This window comes from Nipponia nippon, unplaced genomic scaffold (genome assembly GCF_047370975.1).
Source record: "Nipponia nippon isolate SJK-2023a ecotype South Korea unplaced genomic scaffold, ASM4737097v1 scaffold_10, whole genome shotgun sequence".
Taxonomy (NCBI): domain Eukaryota; kingdom Metazoa; phylum Chordata; class Aves; order Pelecaniformes; family Threskiornithidae; genus Nipponia; species Nipponia nippon.
In genome coordinates, this window is record NW_028262291.1 from 9,552,027 (window position 1) to 9,574,454 (window position 22,428).

At 41.8% G+C, this 22,428-nt stretch overlaps 1 protein-coding gene across 4 annotated transcripts in view; it reads left to right on the forward strand.

Annotated features, from left to right (window-relative positions):
* Positions 1 to 9,270, forward strand: part of HIPK3 (homeodomain interacting protein kinase 3) — a 115,620-nt gene extending 106,350 nt beyond the window's left edge. For all 4 annotated transcript variants that reach the window (XM_087744151.1, XM_087744142.1, XM_087744159.1 and 1 more), the window contains exons 14-16: positions 2,998 to 3,233; positions 3,515 to 3,642; positions 5,261 to 9,270. In XM_087744151.1, coding sequence (XP_087600277.1) covers positions 2,998 to 3,233; positions 3,515 to 3,642; positions 5,261 to 5,737 — 841 coding nt within the window. In that variant the 3' untranslated portion in view covers positions 5,738 to 9,270. The remainder of the gene's footprint in view (positions 1 to 2,997; positions 3,234 to 3,514; positions 3,643 to 5,260) is intronic.
* Positions 9,271 to 22,428: the final 13,158 nt, after the last annotated feature.

Here is a 22,428-nt window from a genome sequence, read left to right on the forward strand (position 1 = left end):
TGGACAAGGAAACATTTGGCATATATAGTTGCTGGTATTGGTGAAAAGTTTGGTTTAATATGATTTACCCAATATCCCATGGAAATTCTGTGATCTAGGGATACAATGCATTTTTTTTCAAGCAACCTGTGGCTGCAATGAGCATGACCGATTCTTTTATTTTAATTCTACAGTTCACTTCCTATTTTCTGTGGAATAGCTTTCTGTATAGAAAAGAGCAATTCAAACTCGGAACAGTTTCATTGTGCAAAATGAATAAGATTGGAGTCTTAATAAAAAAAAGTGTGTTTAATTAAAGATTCTATCACAGCATGTATTGACAAGGAAGTGGAACTGCTAGTCTGTACAGGCAGTTTTATTTGTTTTAAATTTTGGACAGTCTGACTCGATGATGCTTTTAAAGGATAATTTATATAAATGATTCTGTTTATATAAACACAACCCCTCTCCCCTGAAAAAAAAGGGGGGGGGATATAAGAAAAGACTTGTGCATGAACAACTTCGACATCCATTTGATATTCTGTAAGGCCTGAAATCTTTGGATTCAATAAACAAATCTCTGCGGTATTGGACGCTAAATACACTGAAAGGTGTAGTGGGCTGTTATTCTCTGTACTGTCCAGGGCTGGGAAGGCGTATTCTAAGGAGGTGACGTGTATAGTCTGGTGAGTGCTGGGACTGGGGAAAGGTTTTAAGTTTACTCAAGCTGCAGCTTTTTAATCCAGTCACACGGGTGTTTGGGTGGATTAGTTTTCCATTATGTTACTAAACCGATCCAACTCATTCTGCAGACACAACTGCTAGATCCAACAACAAAAGTATAGTAATGGAGCACATGGATAGATTTTTCATTTTTTTAGTGTGACTTGATGTAGAAGATAATCCCAGACAAATTTCTGCCATTTCTGGGACTTTGGAGATACTAAAATAAAAAGTTGCCAAAGTTACATAGATGGATTATAAACCAGGTATATTTCCTTGGTCTTATTTTCAAGCATTTGTCATTTCTGACTGTGAAACGAGAATAACTAGAAGCATTTGAAGAATTTCTATTTGAGTAGTTCAATTTTAGTAAAAATTTAGGTAACGAGACATGTCGTATACTGGCAGGCATCAGGCAGTATTACTGGTTGATAGTTAACATTGTCCATCCTGCTTACGATATCCTTTAATAACAAAGCATTCAAAACTTCAGACAAGTTTTCATAAAGACCTGCTTGATTTTACAGTGTTTTCTTTGAATTGCAGGGAACTGACCTGTAATTCACTTCCCCTCTGTAATTCAACTTCGTGTCAATAGCAGAGGAGTGTGTCAGATTCTGGTTTCATTAGCGTTTGACTTATATTAAGTCATATAGTTAGTAACTTGAATCAAAAGTTAAGAATATAAAAATACAATTAATTGCTCAGTAGTTGTCACAGTATTGCTATTTGTTGCTTAAAAAACTTATTCAGAATTACCTGGCTCTGTTGACTACGACTTCAGGTTTTTGTGCTGGCCCTCATAGTGTCAAAGTACTTTTCACAAAAAAAAATTAAATTTTGTAAATTGTTTTATTTATATTGTCTTAATTTAATCACTATGCTATAAGGACCTGTTACATTAGCTATAAAATCACCAAAGGACTTGACCGTATGTTTAGGGGTTAGTGAGTTCAGTGCTGTTACTTGCATGTTTTAAGGTAAGCATGTATTCCACCAATTTTTAATATAAACCGGGGTTTTCATGTTTTTCTAGTTTATAGAAATTCTTAATTCTCACGCCTGTCCTCTCCAACCAGGAACTTTGTTAGCATCTCTAATTATTTATTCATCACCTCATACCGTTCATTTTAGCTCTGTTAAGTGAAGGATGTATCTTGCTATCTATATAATCCATACCTGCCACAGTCCCAGTTGAGGACTAGTTAAATTTCTTTTTCCTTGTGGTTAGTGATGGATTTGTGATGTACCTTTTGCTTGTGTAATAAATAATATGTAAATGATCTGGCAATATACCTCATCGTAAATTAGTTTTCTTTTCCAGGTTGTTTACTACTTGCTGCCTAAAAGGTATTTGATTCTGGTTCTGCTGATTGGACTGTGGTCTGGCTTCTGGCAGCTGGCATTTACTATCTTCTTAGCCCTTTTTTCTGATACAAAGCACTGAGCTTCAATACATGTTAGCAAAGGCTATTATTTTGAGTTGGTTTCTCCACCTCTTTCCCCTTCCAGCTGCCTTGATAAAAGCAGTGGTTGAATGAATGAGTTTGCGCCACTTGACCAGCATGGATTTCACAGACCACAAGTGCCAAAATAGCTGCGGTGTAAAAAGAGGGTTGCATTTGTCTCCTTAATCTAAATCTGTGAAAAAGAATCTATTGGTCACGCACAGGCAGTGCTCTCTGGAGGAGCTTCGGAGACCTAATTTTTCAGTAGATAAGGTCTAGTGTAGCTGCTGGTGGTTGATATGCAGATGAGAGGGAGCTGCCTGCCACTGTGCAGATTGCTTCCTCAGCGCGCTCTGTCCCATCCTGACTCTCACGGGCCCCAGGGACAGCTTTTCGCAGACTCTGGGATGTGGCTGATTTCTAGAAGAAAATTAGATCAGTATGTTCTCTTTTGCTAGTGTAATAACCATCAGGATACCTTTATGTTTTGATTCAGGAAGAAACAAAATAATCTTCTTCAACCTTTTATTTGTCCTAAAAATCTAAATTTCAGGTGGTTTATAAGTACAAGATTATTTAAAAAATAAATTACAAAGTGGGTGCAAGTTGGGTTAGACATCGAAGTCTTTATGTAGAAGTTACCTCCTTTCTCTGAGCCTTGCAATTTATGGGTAGAATGAGTCTGAATATTGAATTGCCATCTGAATGTCTTGTATAATTGAAATGTAATATTTTTATCCACCTTTGAGTAGTTTCACTTCCATAAATTTTATGTGGTAATTTAATAAAAGGCACCTATATTATGAAAATGTATTTGTTTCAATGCAATACTTTTATTTTTCGATAGCATGTCAGATGACGAACAGGAAAGTGGCTGTGATACGGTGGATGGTTCCCCAACTTCAGACTCTTCAGGACACGACAGCCCATTTGTGGAAAATGGCTTTGTAGCTAACACCAACAAAAATAAGGACGCAAGAGCATCGGTTAATCCTGAAACCAAATCAGCTGTTTGCACGGTAGTGGTACCACCGATGAGACTTGAAAACAGGTTACATCTTGATGGACAGATGGTGAATACCGGTAAGTTAGTTCAGGTGGTTTTTTTTCTTTCTATACCAGTAGATAAGAATAGAAATTTGAATATGTAGTCAATAGCCATATATATGAAGATTTTGACCTACTCATATATCTGCTAATCTGTAATAAACACTTCTAAATTGTGTTGGTTTTTTGAGACTTTAATTAGTGTATTATTTTATTATTTCTCCCTGCATGCTGAAGCAAATGAAACTTTGTCTAACTTTTGTTAGAAGAGAATAGTGACAACAAAAACATAACATTGTTCATTTATATCTTGGAAGATGCTACGTGCCAGCCACTGAAAAAAGGTCGGTCTGTCCTGGGAAGAATAAACCAGTCTTCTATTGTAGGAAACCGTCAGCAAAAACTGACATCAGCATTCCATCAGCAACATATAAACTTCAGTCAGGTATGTGCACTTACTAACATCTAAGAACTATTTTCTCTGTCTTGAGGTTCCAAACATGCTGAATGCTCACAATTTCAATTGCTGTAAATGGCAGCTGCAGGTTTTCCACAACTTGATTGCAGAAGTGTTCAAATCTTGAAAATGGATTTCAGCTTACTGGGCAAGTCATAAGTATCTTTCACTTTTGGTCATTTTCTTTAAAGCAGCTGACTTTATTTTTAAAAATGATAGAAAAGCCATACTGGGAAAATTATCAATGCCTACACAAAATCAAAGCACGAGACAAAATGAAAAATATGTTAGCGTATTTTTTTTCCTACATCCAAATGCTAAAATGCTCATAGTGTGCAGTTAAAAACTGGGGCTGTATTTCAGTCTTGTTCTGTTAGTAGTGTGCATGAAAGTGCTTGTAGTTTGAGTATCCAGAGGTGAGATAGAGCTTGGCAAAACCAACTGCTTCTTACCTTTGCTGCCAGGTAGTGAAGCTGGGTTGGGAAGAGGTGGTGATTGTAGTTCAATGCAATGTTGGAAGATACCCAAAGTTAATTTAAAAGCTACTTTTATCATTACCCAGCAACGTAGTAAATGTGTCTGCTGTGGCTGAGAACTGAAGTTGACACATGACATCAAGTTTAAGCCCCTTTTAATTAATTTTGAGCTGTAGCTGCATTGAGCTTCTGGTTAGATATCTGGAGGTACGTTTAATAGAAGAGCAGTACCTGTTATTGTATAAGTCTTGCAGAATAACTGTGAATATTAAATTGTAAGTTAAATACTAAATGCAAGCATGCTATATGTAGATAAGAGGATTTACCAATAATGACTTGAGTAGTTTAGATTGAAAGAAACATTTGGGTGGGTGACAATGATAATGCAGAAGGATTGGTTTAATTAATTCTAAGCAAACCTTAATATGATCAGCATAGTATTAATTTTTAATCTCTTCAATGACTGCAGCTCCTCAGCCTCTTGGCAGAAAGCGTAGAACGTTATTTTCATTACAAAAATTTATGCTGATCGTTCCTTCTTTGGTAGATGCCCTGTGTACTTTGAAGTCTGCATCATTTAATCAGAGTAATTGATTTTTAGTCCTTCTCTTTATAACTGTTAATGATTGCCGCATCTTCCTGTGATCATAGCCCTAGACTTCTGTTTGCCTAGTTGTCTCAGATATTTTCAAGCCGTTTATTATTTTTTCTGCTCTCCTCTAAAATTTCTCTCCTATTTGTCCTCTTTGTGCCTCATTATGGTGCCCAAACTGAATGCAGCACTTCCAATTGATGCCAAGCCAGTGCTGAGTAGAGTGGAATAAGCACCTTGCTCATGTGATACATGGTATTTCTGTTAAAACAGCCCAGCATGGCATTTTATCTTTTTTTTTCTTTTTTTTGCAAGAGCATTAAAATAACTTGTGTTCTGTTTACCATCTCTTATTGTCAGATTTCCTGTCTGTGCTACTATCTAAACAGCTAATATTTTTTTTGTTTAAGCATTTAATTATTCCTGTCTCTATATTTCTCTTGATTTTAAGTTGACTAGTTTTAGTGCATTATTCCATTTTTCAGACTCTCTTTATACTTAGAAATATTAAGAGCTGCTCATTTCTGTGTGTGGACAGGTTCAGCACTTTGGATCTGGGCCGCAGGAATGGAATGGAAACTACGCTCATCGGAGGCAGCAGGCTTACATCCCAGCCAGCGTTGCCGGTCATGCTTTCTCCCTTCCGCAAGGAAGTCCAAATCACACTACCGTGCACGCGCATCTCTCTGGAAGTACCCACCTTGGAGGACAGCCTGCTATTCTTCCGTACCCGTCGTCGGCACCCCTTAGTACTGCTGCACCTGTTGCCCACCTCCTTGCCTCGCCATGTACCTCAAGACCCTTGTTACAACATCCAACGTACAATATATCTCATCCCAGTGGTATAGTGCACCAAGTTCCAGTTGGCATAAATCCCCGTCTCTTACCTTCCCCAACCATCCCTCAGACTCAATACAAACCAATTTTCCCACCACATTCGTACATTGCAGCATCACCTGCTTACACAGGATTTCCATTGAGTCCAACAAAACTCAGCCAGTATCCATTTATGTGAGAACTCAAATACAGTATATTGAGGAATCTCAATGATACCGAAGTTTGATTTAAGAAGAAACATGGTATTTATTAAATATTAGCCATGGCACAACAGGAAAATTATTTTTTTGAATCATGTAGACTTGGGTGCAATTTAAACAACTCTGAGCTTTAAAAAAACTCACTTTTAATGTGTTTTGCACATTTGGTATAACTTGTCTTTGGTCATGTTACCTTCTTATATAGTAACTTTAGACAGGTGACTTATGGGAGCAGAAATCTGGTTTTGCTCCTGCTATTTTTTATAAAATTGCCTTCTAACTAGTGCAAGACACGTCTACATTTGGGAAGCCATTAAGTGTACAGAACTAGAGCAACAGATGCACATATGTCAGCAGTACAGTGTAGAAGTAACTTGTTTGTATTGCGTATCTTGGTGTTTAAATGTTGAGTCACTTATCTAAAAGTTGAGCTGTTGTTCTTCACATTGCATGTGTCTTTTGCATGGGCAAAAAAAAAAGCCTAAACATTGCTCTTAAATGTTGTTGTCCTAATAATCTCAGCTGCATTGTAAACTGTTCCCACACATAGTGCCTTAAATATTTGAGGTTGTTAATGTTATTACTTATATATAAATGTTGAGGACTGCAGCACTTAAAAATTCAGATCTGCTGATTTTTTGATAGCGTAATGCTCATTTTGGGTTTTGTGTGGTATGATTTTAGTATTGGGTGTGTTTTCCTTATCGAGAAGGCAGCATGTTTTGCTGTAGCCGAATTTTGCTGTCTTTTTTCCCCCAGAATGATCTACTTTAGTAGTGCTTAAGAAAAGTTGATTCAGTAGCTATTGAGTAGTGACACACAACACAGTATTTCATACTGGTAAATGGAACTGCAATACAACCTAAGTAGTTTATTTTAAAAGTGTTTGTCTAATTGGATATAATAAAATGTTTAGAGGTGCGGTAGGCATGACTGACTAGCTAACGAAAGAAAAAGCCAAGTGCTCATTGATCCATGATGTGGTTTCATCTTAGCTTGAGCAAACCATGCAGTATTTAATAACTAGTAGCAGAATATTTACTATTGAAGCTTGAAAAGATGTGAGTTCTTTGTGTGCAATCTTTCATTTATGCATGGGAGAGATTTTAGTCTTTTTACATTATAGTATTTGTTTTAGCCTGTTGCGGGTGTTTGCTTATTTAATACATTCCGTCAGGGACGTAAATTACATGCTTTTTGCATTTTTTTTTTTCCTTAGGAAGTGTGTCTTTTTCGTTTTTTGTTTTGTTCAAATGAAGTTGCTTTTGCAGCACCAAAGACTTAATCATCCATTTCCTATAAAAGGTAGCTACTTTTTCATAGACCTCAAGTATACTGTAGTGTAGAGATGGGATTTACGGAAGGTATTAAGCTGAGGCTGTGTTTTAGCTTATGGGCAAGTAATAAATTGTATCATTTATCTTGAATGTATCATAGATAAGCTGCTATATAATGATTGCCACTTCAGATAGCTGTGAAATTAGGTGATTAACTAGTTCTTTCTTAGCCTTCTAATTTCTGTACAAGTCTAATTACATGAAATAGAAGCCGGGTTTGGGGTTTGTTTTCTGTTTGTTGGTTTTTTTTTTTTTTTTTTTTTAAAATTCTGTTTTCATGTTTGAAGTGTCGTAACTACTATACTGTAAATGATGGAAGATGATTGCATATGTTTTTTTGGGGTGTGTTATTTGCATCAGTATTTTATCTCCATTAACTTTGAGCTCATCACTGCATATAAGTGGATGTATTGATGTAACTTAATTTTTTAATGTTTTCATATTGGCATTGTGTAGACACTTAAGAAGCTGCATCTTGCAGGCTTGACTTAACTTTTTTTTAAAACAAAATCTGGAATACAATCCTTGCAATGTTGACTGGAATAAGAGTGCAAAGCATTTGAGTTTAACTCTGTCAATAAGCTAATAACTGGTAATCTTTTTCTTTACTCCACTAACACAAGCAGTGTTTTATTTAATGAATGTCTGAATGAAATAAATGTGCCTACATTTGATTTATTTTTAAGTAATAACTAAAATACAACAGTATTAGATCATAAAAAAATAATAAAAATACCAGCAGTACATTTTTAATCACACTGAAAATTAAGAATCCTAACCTTTCCCAGAAGTTTCAGTGTTTTTAGTAATCAACTCTATGCATTTTGTACAAGTGTGTGTATATAAAGTATACATTAGAAACTAGGAGTATCCTGATGAATTTGAGATCCTATCGACACATATATAAAGCCTAAATATAGGGAGTCAAGAAAATGCTCAAATTGGATATCCACCTTGCCACTTCAAACTTGTGCTATATGGTCCAGCAGATAGTTTTCTGTTCACTCCCTTGTGTTGGGAAGCGACGGTTTTTTTGGTGCTTACTCCATTGCAGGCAATGGACACACCAAGAATCACCAATGCAAATGGAGTAAATGAATTTTGTATTGTGATAACAAAAAAATACTGCATTTTTTTCTGGGGCCATGGGGATCTTCATTGGTCTAATGTATTTACTGTACTTTCTTTTTACTGTGCTTAAGGTTTTAAGCTAATATGCTTGTTAAATTGACACAATTATCTGTATATCACAACAGTATCATATCGTATGCAGGAAAATGTTGCTGTAAATGCGCCCCAAATTAGATCTGCTGCTCTTTCTATGTCTTGTAATTTTAGAAATGTCTGCATTTCAAAGAATGAAATATTTGGGATCCTGCCACAGCTTAAATTCAGTATATACCGGGTGACTTTTCCCCCATCCTGCAATACACTCTGAGAGAAGGGACTCTTGTCACTGCAAGTGTCCGGGGCCCATCTGCAGAAAAACAAGCTTTCAGGGCGAGGGCCTTTTCTGTGAAAAAAGTCATCCTCTGAGAAGCAGTTACACACGTTACCGTTTTAATGCCTTTTTTAAATAAAACACTGCATGACTACAGAATTGCATATCTGCATATTACTTTAATTTGCAAGATTTTATATGAATTTCTTGTGTTCGGTTTTTAACTTTACTTCAGGGTGTTTTATTGGTCAAATATGCTACTGTATTAACTTTTTTGGTTTTAATTTTTAAATTTTCTGTTTTTACTGCTAATTAACTTGATTTGTGTTAAGTAAAAGTTAAATCACACTGCAAGCTGTAGGAAGACTTGTTCTAGAAATACCCAGTGATAGAGACTTGATTAATAAGTTTGAACTGTTACTGTTTAACAATTTGTAGACTTGTGGCTTTTTTTTGCTTTGGATTTCTATGCTACACTAGTTCGCCATGTAGCAATTGCACTGTGCAATATTACAATATGAGGACTGGGAAAATTTTTTATGGATGTAATGTCTCTTACAGTTTGCGATGGTATTTCTTTCTAGTTCTCAGTGATTTAAATGTGACCAAGCCTTCTGTACTTTGTCACAAAAAGCGGGTTTTCCAGGTGACTATTTTGGTGAGTGTCAAAATAAGAATTTATGGTGTATTACTGTCAAGATTCACTTTGAATTAAAATATATATTGCAGCAGATGACTTTTGGTGGCTTTCATTTTTTGCTGTGTTACATCAAGGCTGGATTAAGGTGAAGGCAATGAAAATTCATGGGAAGGGCTCTAAAATTCTGATATAATCATTTGACTAAGCCGCTCTTCTTTCTGAAATTTTAAATTTTATTAACTTTCAAGGTTTGCTTTTAGGATGATCTTAAGAATCTGCCTTTAATGTAGCCAAACCTTGAAGGTTTTTTTGTTCTGGTTGTCCTACTTTTGCAATCTTAGGACAAGGTTATCTGGCCCAGATACCAGCAGATACATCGCTGCTGCTGAAGTTCGTGCCCAGCCGGTGGCAGCTGCTGCTTGGCCAGCAGGAAGGTGCTCCCGCTGCCGCAGGTGGCCCCACGCGGTCCGTGACTCCAGATGGCCAGCCTGGTATGGACCAGACGCCCGTGGAAGGCACATTTGCCCATGCTGTTGCCAGCCAAATGTGCTCATTCTGCCATGGGGTTACGGTGCTTACTGAAATCTAGTGGTTTGGAAGCAGTCACGAAGCAGGCTATATGCATATTTATGAAGTAGCATGGTTTCTGTGCTTAACATCGCATTTAAGGTGCTGTCGTAAATGAAACGTAAAAGACTGAAATGACAGTGCAATATATTTTTGATGCCGAACTATTTCAGAATTGACAGAAAGCTTTACTTAGCTAAATAGGAGGTGCTGGTGTTACTGGTCTTTCACAGCTGCTGGCTCCTCAATGCAAGATGGTCATAGTGTCTGCAAAGCTCGTCCTGCAGCACTGCGCCTCAGGCTGCATGAAAACGCATCTGCCCGAACGCTGCAGACACCTCTGTCGCTATGAAAGCTGCTTCCTTTTCGTTCTTTACCGTTAGGCTTGTGTATTGGTGACTTTTAAAAGTGCATTGGTGTTGGTGTCTATAGCCATCATTTCCCATAGAAAATAGGGCCGCTATCTTGCTGTGTTTTACACTCTTGATTTTAGAAACATCTAGCAAACAAGGAAAGGCAGCCTGAGCCTTTCAGAGGGAATACGCTGTCTCTAAAGTCCTTTCTGTTCTTGCTTTCTATTAGCAGTAATATCTGACTGTTCCCATGCTCTTTCCCGTCCTGTGGAAAGATAGGACTAGGACAGACAATTAGGAGTAAGTAATCTTCCTCTCGGCTGTCTTCAGGATGACTGATACTGGTTTAAAATTTGCAGAGTATTTCCCCTGTCACTAACTGCAAAGGACAAATATGTACTGCAGTTGTGATGGCAGATTCATTCAAGGAAAAGCTTTGAGAGTCAACGGAGCTGTCACATGCTACAGATCTGTAGGGGGACAAACTGGTTCAGGATGATGCAACGTTTTCTCAATGAATTAGCTTAGGTTTTCAGCTGGGGAGATGGTCAGTCTCTGGGAGGCAACAGAGAAGCTACTGTTTGGTACCATTCACAAAGCAGTACAGCCCTGACAATGGTGGTAGGTTCACGTTAATCGGCGCAACTCGCGCATACAGTGACTGCAGCGCCCGTAATGAAGTGAGGCAGTGTGAGTCAGTTTTCCTAGGGTTGTGAAACACTTCTGCTCCCCGCTAAAAGGGCTGTGACTTCCTTACAGGCCTGTAACGCGTGGCTTGTGCGGCACGGAGCTCAGAACGCTGGAGAAATGCTGTAGCCCTTCCTGCCGCTCTTGCCACGCTGAACGACACCGTGGCTTAAATGGTCAGTCTGACACCCATGAGATCCTGCTCTGCAGGAAGGCGTATTACATCGTGGATAAGACTTGGTGGGGATTGATGTTAATTATATCTTCCCACTTCTCACCTGTAAGAAGGTGCATTTTATCTCGTAGGAGTGTTGGGTTCGTGCTCTAAGCAGATTCAGGTAATTCTAGCTGCCCCTCTCTTGGGAAGCAGCGCCGACTATTCCGTGTTAGAACAATGAAGCTTCTGCTGAGAGGCCGAAATACACATTTGAATGGATTCTTCTCCTTACATCCTGAAGTAGCAGGTTGGGAGCATCTACACCCTGTTTGTAGAGATGCCGGGAGACTGAACTCTGTTCTGTGGTTGTGCCTGCAGAGTGAGATGTTCATAAATTTGGCCTATTTATTCATCAAAATGAAAAATGCCAACTGTTGGGTTGCAAAGAGGGAGACCGTGGCCTGCCACCTGCTTCATGGAGAAGTCGCTGCACAGCCACTGGTCTCTTCTCACCTGTGAATGAGATTCTCATCTACGGGTTCCTTCATAAAGACAAGCAAGACTCAAAATGGTTGTGGTAGGTCTACTGCAAGCAAGGCAATCTTGGATCTAGGTTTTACTTCTCATTTCAACCAAGGTCATACAAATGATGTCAACCTCTTGCTCTGGGGCAAGGGTTGGAGAATCCATGCAAACATGAATTTTCCTCTCTGTGCATATGGCTTATTGTTACGTAGCGTGGTAGAGCAGTACTCTTCCCCAGCAAGAGACATACTGGTCCTATGCAGAAATACTCTATATGTCTCCTTAGCCAACTGGAGTGGATCTTCACTGGCATGGAGCATCTTGATTCTTTATCCATAATAAGACATCTCTTCTAGAATCTGAACTACTTTCTAGCATTAAGGATTCCACAGCTGAGAGGAAACCAGGTTACAAGTATGTACACTCCGCCTCCCTGTCCCACAGTCACGGCAGGGAATACGTGGGCAACACGCGTGTGCTGCTTGCAAAAATTAAAAAAAAAGTACCTGATATGAAGTGTACAGAGCACGTGCACACGCTAGGAGAACACGTATGCGGAAAAGCAAACCTCGGAACCAAGTATGGATGCACAGATACCCCCCAGAGGTTGAAATTATCTTTCTGGACAATGAAGACAAATAGAATTGGGAAAGGTAAGTTTAGGAAGTAGCTAACTACAGTTACTTGGGGAAAGTGATTTTTCACTAGCTGTAAGAGATCCTATCCAGGAATCATTCTGGAAAATACACATTTTAAAAATCCTTTGAAATAACAGCTAAATCTGCTAGGAAAAAATATACTTGTATTATATACAAAATACATATGCACACGTATATACTGTATAATGGAAAATTGAGAGATGACTGTAATGGTTAAGAGCTAGATCAGGAAAAAGCACTGTGTCAAAATTAAGTTAATGATGGATCTATTACAAAGATTGTGTTATGACAAAACCTAGAAAAATATGAAAATAATGAAACGGGTTTCACACAGGACTCCCTAAAGGTAAAAAAAGGTACCACCAGAGGGCCCTGTACTAAATACGCTGGCCCTAAATAAACGGGAGTGATGAGTAAGCTATCCATTTTACTATAATAATCATACAACTGCCATCTTCTTTGTGGCTAATCATTAGTAGTCATCATGTGAAAGCTAGTTTTGCATAGAATGAATTAGTGATTTGAGGAAAAAGTGAGTAAAATGGCACAAATGGGACGTGTTAGCAGCCAAGTAATGGTATTGGTGACGTTCTGAGTGTGCTAAGCTAGTCAGATAAATACGTTATTATGGGTCATCAGGACTCTGGGGATGCTGTGAGTTGCTGGGTAGCGGGATGTAAAGCTGTGGCTCGCCCGTGCTGGGGCTTGCTCTACCTCAGACCTGACTTTTAAGAACTGATCAGAAAGAAGACTTCTTCCTTTCTGCTGGAATTGCTGGGAGGCCGGGGCAGCTTTCCTGCACATAAGCGATGCTGCGCCCTTTCAGAATCGGCTCTCGGGGTCCTGGAGCACGTTCTGCCGCCAGCCCACCTGCGCTTTGCTCCTCCTCCCCACCATCACTGTTGCCCACAGACATGGTCTGGGAACAAAACGAACCCAAGGAAGCAGTGCCAGGAAAGAAACGGTATTAGAATAAAGAATTCACATTACCTCTGCTGAAAATACTAATTAGGGGAAACACTAAATGAACTGCCAGGATGTCTGATCTGACTGTGACCGAGGCCGCTTCTGCCTCTTGGGGCTCACCTTCTCTGATCTCCATTACACATTTTACGTACCGGTTGGTCGCCTGGTGTACCTTTAAGCGTTGCAGAGCCAAACCTGTGTGCTTTGAAGCTCCCCTTTCAGCCTGGAGGTCTGAGCCTGGTCACGGGCAGGGAGGGAGCGACCAAGTGAGTGAGTGCAGCAGAGGGGCGACAGAAGACCTTTCCAGGGTTTGCACACTGGGCGGCCGAGGACGTAGCTGCCCATTTGCTGAACCCCTGCGGTATGCTCCAGCTGCTTTATTCTCGGAGCTGTTTCTGCACTTGCAGAAATGCTGCCAGTGGTGCGCTGTGCTGTGGCAGGGCTCAGGCTGCTTCGCAAGAAGAGGTTCTCGCTGGCACCTCAGGTAATGAGGGCCACCTTTGGAGATGTCTCGGCCCGGAGACTCACAGGTCCCTCAGCTGGCAATAAACGGCTCCCGAGGGGAGCAGAGGACTTTTGGTCTTGCCAGGTCACAGGACCACTGTGAGTGGGCGCAGCTTCGTTTACACCTAAAAGGTAGTGCTGGGCACAGCTGCTTCCAAAAATGAGGGAGGGACTCGGGACGGGAGCTGGCCTTGCCCCCAGCGTGCCCTGGAAGGCACGGAGCGGGGAGGCTCCCCCGGCTGCTGCTGCCGCTGGACAGCGCCCTGCCCGCCCGCCCGCCGCCTCTCCCCGCGGCCCGGGGGCGCTGGGGAAGGGCCCCGGCTCCGCCGCCACGCCGCCGGGGCGGAGCGGGCGGGCGCGGGGGGCCGGGCGGCCCGCGGGGCGGCGGAGGGGGTCCCCGCGGCCCCGGCAGCGCCGCCTCCGCTCCCCGCCTCCCCGCGCTCGGAGGGCGGGGAGCGGGGCCGGGACTGGCGGCGACGTGAGCCCTTTGTGGATGAAGCTCCCTCCCGCGCCGCTCTCCGCGCCGGAGCCCCAGGGGCCGCGCCGCCGCCGCCGCTGAGGCGCAGCGGCACCGCGTCCTCCGGCCGCGGCGGGCGGCCGGGCAGAGCCGCCGGCAGCATGCGGTGCCCCCCGCTCCTCCTCCTCCGCCGCCGCCGCCGCCTCCCGGCACAGCCGCTGCTCTAGAGCCCGGCGCGGCGGGGCGATGGGCAGCGCTGCCCGCTGAGCCGCGGCGGGGCCGTGCGAGGCGCGGGGATGTGGCGGCGGGCGGCGGGCGGCGGGCGGAGCGGGGCGCGCCCCGCGGGGCCCGGCGGAGCGCCCGGCACCGCGCCCCCGCGCAGCGCCCCGGCGTCGGGCGGCGGCGCGGGCCTGGCCGGGGCCGTCCTGCTGCTGGGGGTGATCGTCGCCCTCCTGCCGAGCGGCCGGGCCCAGCCGGGTAAGGAGCGCGGCGCGGGCGCGGGGGCGGGCGGCCGGGGCGGCCCGGCGGCGGGGAGCGCGGCGGGCGCGGAGCGGCGCTGCCGCCGCCCTGCCCGCCGAGGAAGCGCGGCTCTGCGGGGCGGCTCGGGCTTCCCTGCGCGGCGGTGGCCGCCGCCTGCAGAACAGCCTCACCTGCTGCAGCGGCGGGGGGTCCTCCGGGTGCCTAAGCCCTGCTTTCAAAGGCGAGAGGGTGGAAACGGGGAATCTACCCTGTGCCGTGCAGTGCTGTAAGTGGGGAGAAATCCAGGCTCCTCCTCATTGTCTTCTGCATCCTTTTTTACCCGCTCACATGAGCAGAGGCTCATCTGTGAAAGGGGGATGCTCGGGGGTTCTGCCTTTTGCCGTCGGCAGCCTGCGCTGCGATCGTCTCCCTGCTCTTCCCGGCTATCGCACAAACAACAGCTTTTCCTACGGGACAGGCTAGCTGGATTAGCTCTTGTTCCTTGCAGAGAAAGAGGGACGGGCAGAGGCTTTTGTTAAACCAAAGGATCGTTCCTAGTGATTCTGTATGTGTGTGGCGGGGAGGAGGGGAAGATGAGGAGGGGTTAGGAGAGGGCAAGCTCTGCTGAGGTCTGAGCGCTACAGCTCAAATGCAGCTGAGAGCTCCAACAATTCTGGGTTATGTCTTTCCTATTTCACTTGACTTTTTGAGTCAGGCAGTATTCTGTGCTCTCCTGACTTCTTACAGCAGTCGATATGCTCAGTGACCTCAATGCAGAGATGATTACTGTTGCTAGTAGTTATTGTATGTGCCAGATACAGATGCCAAATATAATTCTAAGGCTACGCTAAAATAATAGAAAGAGGCTAAAATTGATATGTGGCTAGATTAATCCCATGGATTTAAGAAAAGAGTAGGGATGTGAATCCACATTTCGAAGCTGTTAACATGAACGCACAGTAATCATACACAATTGATGTCAGTTTTATAGCCATAATATAATAAGGTTTCTCATTTGCAGGCTGTAGGTTGGTGGAACAGTGCCTCATACTTCATTACTTGTTCTAAATGTGTAAATACTGCGGTTTCATTTATCTCTAGAAGATAAATTGACCCATGATCAGAGGAATGGCTAATTTTTTTACCTGTGCTTGACAATTGAGTCGGGATTTCACGTGAACTCTTGCGCCATGTCCAAATGGTGAAATGTATCTTCCCTCAGAGGTCGCCAGCCTCTCATAGCTGAGTTTTAAAAGCTGAGGTGTTTCTGACAATGCAGCAAGACACCTCTTTACACTTGAGCACTGGATTCAAGAGTAGAATGAAAAGTATTACTATTCTGCTTCTTCCTTTGTGGTCTCTATGTCTTTATGCCACAGCCATTATCTCACTTTTAAGCAAGGAAATCCAATAGGGTTAAAAAATGCAGTTGTAGGTATCTCATAGCCTACAGCTTGAAAAAAAAGAAGTGAGAAGCTACAACAGTGCTAAGCCAAAGTACACAGTGACAGTATGCATACCACACACAGTGAAAAATACTGTCACCGACAGGCATTACCTGGGAATTTTAGATGATCAGTAGTTACGTTTAGGTACTTAATCTGTTGTAGTTAATAGCTTTGAGCGTTACAGCTGAGATGATTGCAAGTAAAACTTTATTAGTCCTATGCAGTGTTCGTCATTAGTTACGATTGGTAAGGTGCATAAACTGGGTGTCAATGAACATAGAAAGCTCTGTCTTCCAGTGAGAAGCTGAAATACCGTCTCCTGTTAAAGTCAGGGGCAAACACGTACTAGAGCCAGATTTTCAATCAAGAACATTCATTTTGTCTAAGAAGGATAACTGATATATGTTTACATAGGGCAGTCTACATGTAATTCTGGATTTCTGTTAAGCAAATGTGCTTTTACTGATTTCCCTGATTATTACTGTAATGTATTCAGTTCATATGGCAGGTCTAGTGCCATGAAGCCCAAGTGGCATTAGGTGATGCATTAAACACTGGGAAGAGCATTTGTCATGCACCATTTTTACCACAGCTTTCTCCACTGGGGAATATTTGCATCTATGGGAAAATAATGTCTGTACATACATACACACTCACAGATCATTACTTGGTTCTTCTGTTGGGTTTATGTGCAACACGGGGCATCGTTGCGTATGAAGACGAAGCAGGGAACTCGCGGCATGGAAGGTAAAGAGAGAAGTTTGACTCTGGTGCTGGTGCTACAGAAGACAACTCAAAAGTTTCCTGATCCCTGAGATGATTTTAAATAGTTGTGGTAACAGTATTTCCTTTGACCTCAATACAAATTCAGCACAAAGGGAAAAGATCTCCCTGAAAAGAGACCCTGACAGGACGAGGCATTGGGCTACCACGTGTTGGGAGCAGAGAGATCGGTTATCTCTGTGTTAGGGGCTCAGAACCAGACCTTAGTGCTGGTCAGTGCTTCGGGACGCTTTCACCATCGAGTAGAGTAATTAGGTTTCAAACAGGAGATGAGAAACTTTATTTTTAATTTTAGAAGTATTTTATGCTTCTTTAGCTGGATACATACAAACCTGCTCAGTGACATGCAGAGTTATTAATTAGTTTCCACAGTATGTCATCCCCAGGATCACCGCTTGAATTCAGGTTGAACATAAAATTACATTGTCCACCATAATCAGAAGTACATAATGGTGATTTCTGATGGGTTATAGAATAGTGAGTGCAAAAATTCAGCCAAACTGAATATATCTGTCAAGAAAGGAAAAAGTAATGAGCCAGAAAATGAAAGAGAGAACGTGTGGTTTTGGATTGACTCCTACCATGCTGCAGCCAGGTAAAAGTCCTTCGGGAACCAGAGGCATGAACCGTGGGCAACCATTTTCCTTCAGGGAAGAAGAGAGAGGCAGTTTCTGAAATGGGGGTAACTTTGAAAGGCAGCTATTGAAAGCTGATCTGGTCTCGGTGGACCATCTCTCAGCCGGTAAATACACATGGCACTATTGTTTGAGTAAAACAGAGGAAAAGGCATGTTGCTCACAGTTGTGTTGCCCATGAGCTTAATCAACTGATCAGAGGGGCTGCAGTGGAGGGCCTGGGGAAATAAAGTTTTAAGAAATGTTAAAATATACCTTTTACATTTTCCATCATCCTTTATGCTTGTTTGTGTAGCCTGTTTGAATGATAATCTTGTCAGGGAAAGGTCCATTTCTTCCTGCGTTTGCTGATCACTAGCACAGTGAGATCTCACCTTAATTAACAACGATTTCAAAAACAATAACGACACCTCCAGCGCAGTGGCTGCTTCTCGCAGCTGGAGCTTTGATTGAACAACTCGGAGAGTGCTCCGTGCCAGCTGCTAAATTACCAGTCCCACCTCCTACGGACCGTGGCTCTCGATGGATGGCAGCTACCTGAGCTCTGACTCAACACCTCTCAGCTCCTGAAATTCCACAAAAAGCACCAGAATTGGCACATCTGGTAGTGTACGGGTCGGTGTTCCCATTGCCAAAGAAGCGGCCGCAGAGGCGAGGGCTCTGAGCGTATCGGGGCGCGAGTCCTTCCCCGGATCCAGCTCTGTGTTGAGGAAATTGGTGAGGACATGGAAGAAGGCACTCTACACCTCCTGTGGTTGCTCTCCAGAATTACCAGTCCAGCATTTTAGGAAATCAATAGTTCCAGGTTGGTCACGTTGCTCTTTTAATGTTCTGTCTGATTATCTCAACAGAAGAAAATATGTGCAGATATCTCAGATACCCTGTGAAAGAGTAGTGAAAAGTTCAAATTCTGACTCATTTTATTCAAAAGAAAACAGGAATCTACAGCATGGGCTGAAAGATTAGGCCACCAGGAACATGCAAAAAGATGCTTCTTTGGAAGGATTTGAGGATTTAATGGGTACGCTTGGTATAGATCCACCAGTCGGGAGTTACCTTCTTCCACTGCATTCCTGGATCTCAGTTATTCCCCACATTAGCTGATAATAAATAATCTGGTTTTAGTATTCGTATGGATACAGGATTCTTTAAATTCATATATACTGAAACAACTTTGATGAAACTGTTCTCTGTAGATTAAGATAAGCAGCAGATATCTCAGATGAGGTTCGAGGGTGTCCATGTTTTGCCTGTAAGGAATGCTGACTGGCTGTTTGAGACCTATGGTTAGAGAAGAACTTTTAAATCTTTTTTTCAGTCCTGTTCAGTCATCCAGTAGTGTATTGGATATGTTGCATCCTCCTAGTCTTCACTGCACTATTTTCTGAAATCTTTTACACTTCCTTGAGGTCAGGTTGATGAACAAGAGGAAGGGGACTGAGTAATTCTCTGTTTATGGCATTTTCTTAGTCATGTGGGAACGGTTGTTTCTGCTGAAGTAAATACTGATGATATTTGCATGTGAATTTAGAGTTTGATGTCCTAACATGTCAACATTTCATAAAAAATGAAAGAGCGTTTCAGTGGTTATTTACTGTTGTAACTCCCTTCTGCTGAGTCCAAGGCAGGAACTACTGCACTTACTGAACTCATCTGCGTTTTACTGCTAATCCTGAGGGCCATGGGAAGACACTGCCTTCCTACCAGCAAGGTGGGATAGCACTGGTGGGCTTTGGATATAGGGCATTTCTCAGCTAAAACACCCCACAGAATAACATTCCCAATGAGGGTATTTAGTTAGAGGAAGTACAGGAGACAGGAAAAACAATTTCTGTACGTCTCACACAGAGCAGTTTGCTGCTGAAGTAGTTTTAGTGTTCTTGGCACAGCTGGTCTTTGTGCCTGAGATTGCCTCTCGAATGTTAAGAGTCAGGTTTGTGAAGAAAAGGCAAACATGTCTTCTAGAAATTAGTTTTGAAAAATTCAAGGAAATAACACTTGTATACTTGAGGTGAGGGTGTGCAGGAGTTTGCCTACCAGAAGAGAAAGAACAGAAAAAAAATCCAGGTAAAATAGATTGGGACAGAGCACGGCAGATAGCGCTGTACCTGCCTGAGTGAGAGGTGCTTGCTCAGAGACTGCCTTCGGGAAGGTGAAAGCACAGCTGTATGAAGGACCAGAGATGAGGCACTTCCACCACTGTAGCCTGGGTGATACATCTCCTTTCTCTGCAGCCTCCTCTGAGACTGGGGGTCCTGCTGTCTCTGGGCTAAATTGTCCTTTATCCACCGCTCAAACAGCTTCATTTTGTGGCCTTTGTCATCAGAGCGTTTGAGACCTCTGTAGTCATTGCTGGATCACATACATATAAGATAGGAAAGACTTATCCTTATTTTTACAGTTCATGGTCTCACCCGTGATCACTCTCGCACTGTCTTCTTCATTCACAGTTTGAGGCTAGGTTGGCAACTCCAAGAGGAGTTGAGCAGAAGACGGGCAACTGCTGTGAACTTTCTCTCTTTCAAATGTTAGTGAAGCCTAAACCCTCACACCCATAAATTGCTTAGTGATACCTCGCTTATTCTCTTCCTGTCCTGCCTAAAACCCAAATACACAAAACCCAGGGATCCACAGCAAAGATTTTTAGATTCCGTAAATTAATCCTCAGAGTTTATCAAGAGACTAATGAAATACTGTTTTGAAAAAAAACACCAGGGTCTTCCCTTCCTCCTCCTTAAACATAAATTTCAATAGTTTTAGATTTGAAAAGGTCTATGACAAAAGATCTGGAATTGAAAAACGGGCAAATAAGAGCAAAGTCCAGGCTTTGAACTGACATTTTAGTGGCAGTCCTACATACATGAAGAAGGATATATAGGGAACATCTGCATCTTGTAACTGTTGTCACAAGAAGAAAGGCCAGTAATGTTTTTAAAGTCTGAAATGGAGATACGATGCCGATAGGTGTCCGAAGTGCGTCTTTGAACACAGATGATGCTTTTAAAGGCCTCTCAACAGAAGCTATAAGTGACTCAGTTTGACTACTCCATTTTAAGAAAAGGAGTTATTGCAGAAAATGGGAAGTCTGAAGGTGTGTTCTATGGGCCCCTTCTGGGTGAAAAGAAATGATTATGTTATTAATATTTAAATAACAATTACCTTTGCAGGTATGAGGTATATACAGTGTGTATAGCCAAATGTAACACACATAATATTTCTATTTGATCTTGAAGTTAAATCAGGGAAAATTCCTTTCTGGATTCTGGGAGCAGGAGGAAGGAAGGAAAAATGAAAGAACATTCGAAGATGGGAAAAATAAAAATCCAGACTTAGAAGACAGTGCCTGTTTCCACATGTTCTCCACCACACATTGCTGTAGATCTGAAACTATCTACAATACCTTGTCTATCATTTTATCACCTGTTAGCCATATACCAGTGTTGGTCTTTCAAGGGAAATACCCCAGCTGGTTCCTACTGACTTTGAATAGGAAGAATACATTGGAGGAAAAACTATGCAAGACTGTAAACACAGAACATAAGAGTTCTGGGCATATTCTCCAATTTTCAGGTATTGTCATCGGGTTTGATGCATCAGTTGGGGAAGGAGCAGTAGCTTTTCTTTAGAAATTTCTCCTGAATTGCCTTCATGTGTATGCATTTTCCTTATTATGACTAAAAAGCCTCTGTGGCGAATGTAGTGATTTTGGTTGCTCTCTAGGAAAGTCTTTGTGTACGATATACCTACTGATCATGTGTTTTCCTAAGTGCTCATGCAGATGGGTGGTGATAAAAAATTCCTGAAGCAAGCCAATATAAATTAAAATCCATCTGTATACCAGTTAATAAAAAAGCAGCAGAACTATCCTGCATTGCTCTGCTGTTCAGTGATATGATGATCTCACTGCAGTGTCTTTGGCTGGAAATAAGTAAAAAGTCTTTAAATAAATTGTTGCCCTGTGTTTGAGAGGTATGGATTTTATAAATTAAACCTTACGTAGTTACTAGCTAGGATAACACAAGAAAATTGTTGCATAAGTATGTGTAACTCACAATGCTGAGAGATTTTTTAAGTATTAGTAAGATAAAAGAAAGGCTAAACACTTAAATGCATGGAAAATAAAATGTCAGAAAGCAAATTCCGAAGGAATGGGGAACAAAGATGTATTAGTTTTCCATGGTATTTCTTAAACAATGAAATAACTGAGGCCAGCAAAATGTGTTGGCAACCAATGTAAAAATGGTAAGAAAAGAGTTGAAAAATGGAAGTTTATCCTTGGGAACAGTTTGTTACTAAATAGTTGTTCTTTGTTTTGAAAATAAAAAAATTACTTAGATTATGTGATGTTGTTCGTCACTGAAGTTCTGACAAGCTGATCTAAAAGAAACCATTACAGACTTGCCTAGTTCTTTCTTTGTGTGGTTTTATTTTAATCTGATGAGTAGCTTTGGCAGATGAATATATCAGTGATGAAAAATTGGATTTTTATGGGGGTCAAGGCTAGTTAAGAAAGGGAAAGCATTTTTACAATTTTCTGTCACCGTAGTATGTCTTCAATGTGAGGTCTTTCAGCTGAAATTTTTAGGGATAGTTTTAAGAAATCCTTAAAACTGATGGTTTTGGTTTTATTTAGCATATTCTGGTCTGGCCTTCCATGATACTGTAATTTTAAAGATGCTTCTCTGATCTTGGGGTAAAAGATCTTGGCTGAATGATTTTAAGACCAATCTGGGCTTGATTGTTGTAGCAGTTCAATATTCTCAGGTTTACCAGAATTTCTTGATGCTCACCAGCTCTGAAAGTCTCAAACCCTATTTTTTTTTTTTTTATTTACTGAGTGTAGCTGCTGAATTAGATATTCACATGAAAGTAGACTTGAAAAAACTGTCCATTGTTGACTGGCAGTCCATAAACATACTTGAAATTGCCCGGCTTTTGCAAGGAGTGGTTAGTAACAGAGATGTTTTCAAAGCTGCAACCTGCTGAATTTATGAATATATTTCCCCATGCAAGGTTTGGTATCCAAAATTCATTGCTATTTAAAAACAAAA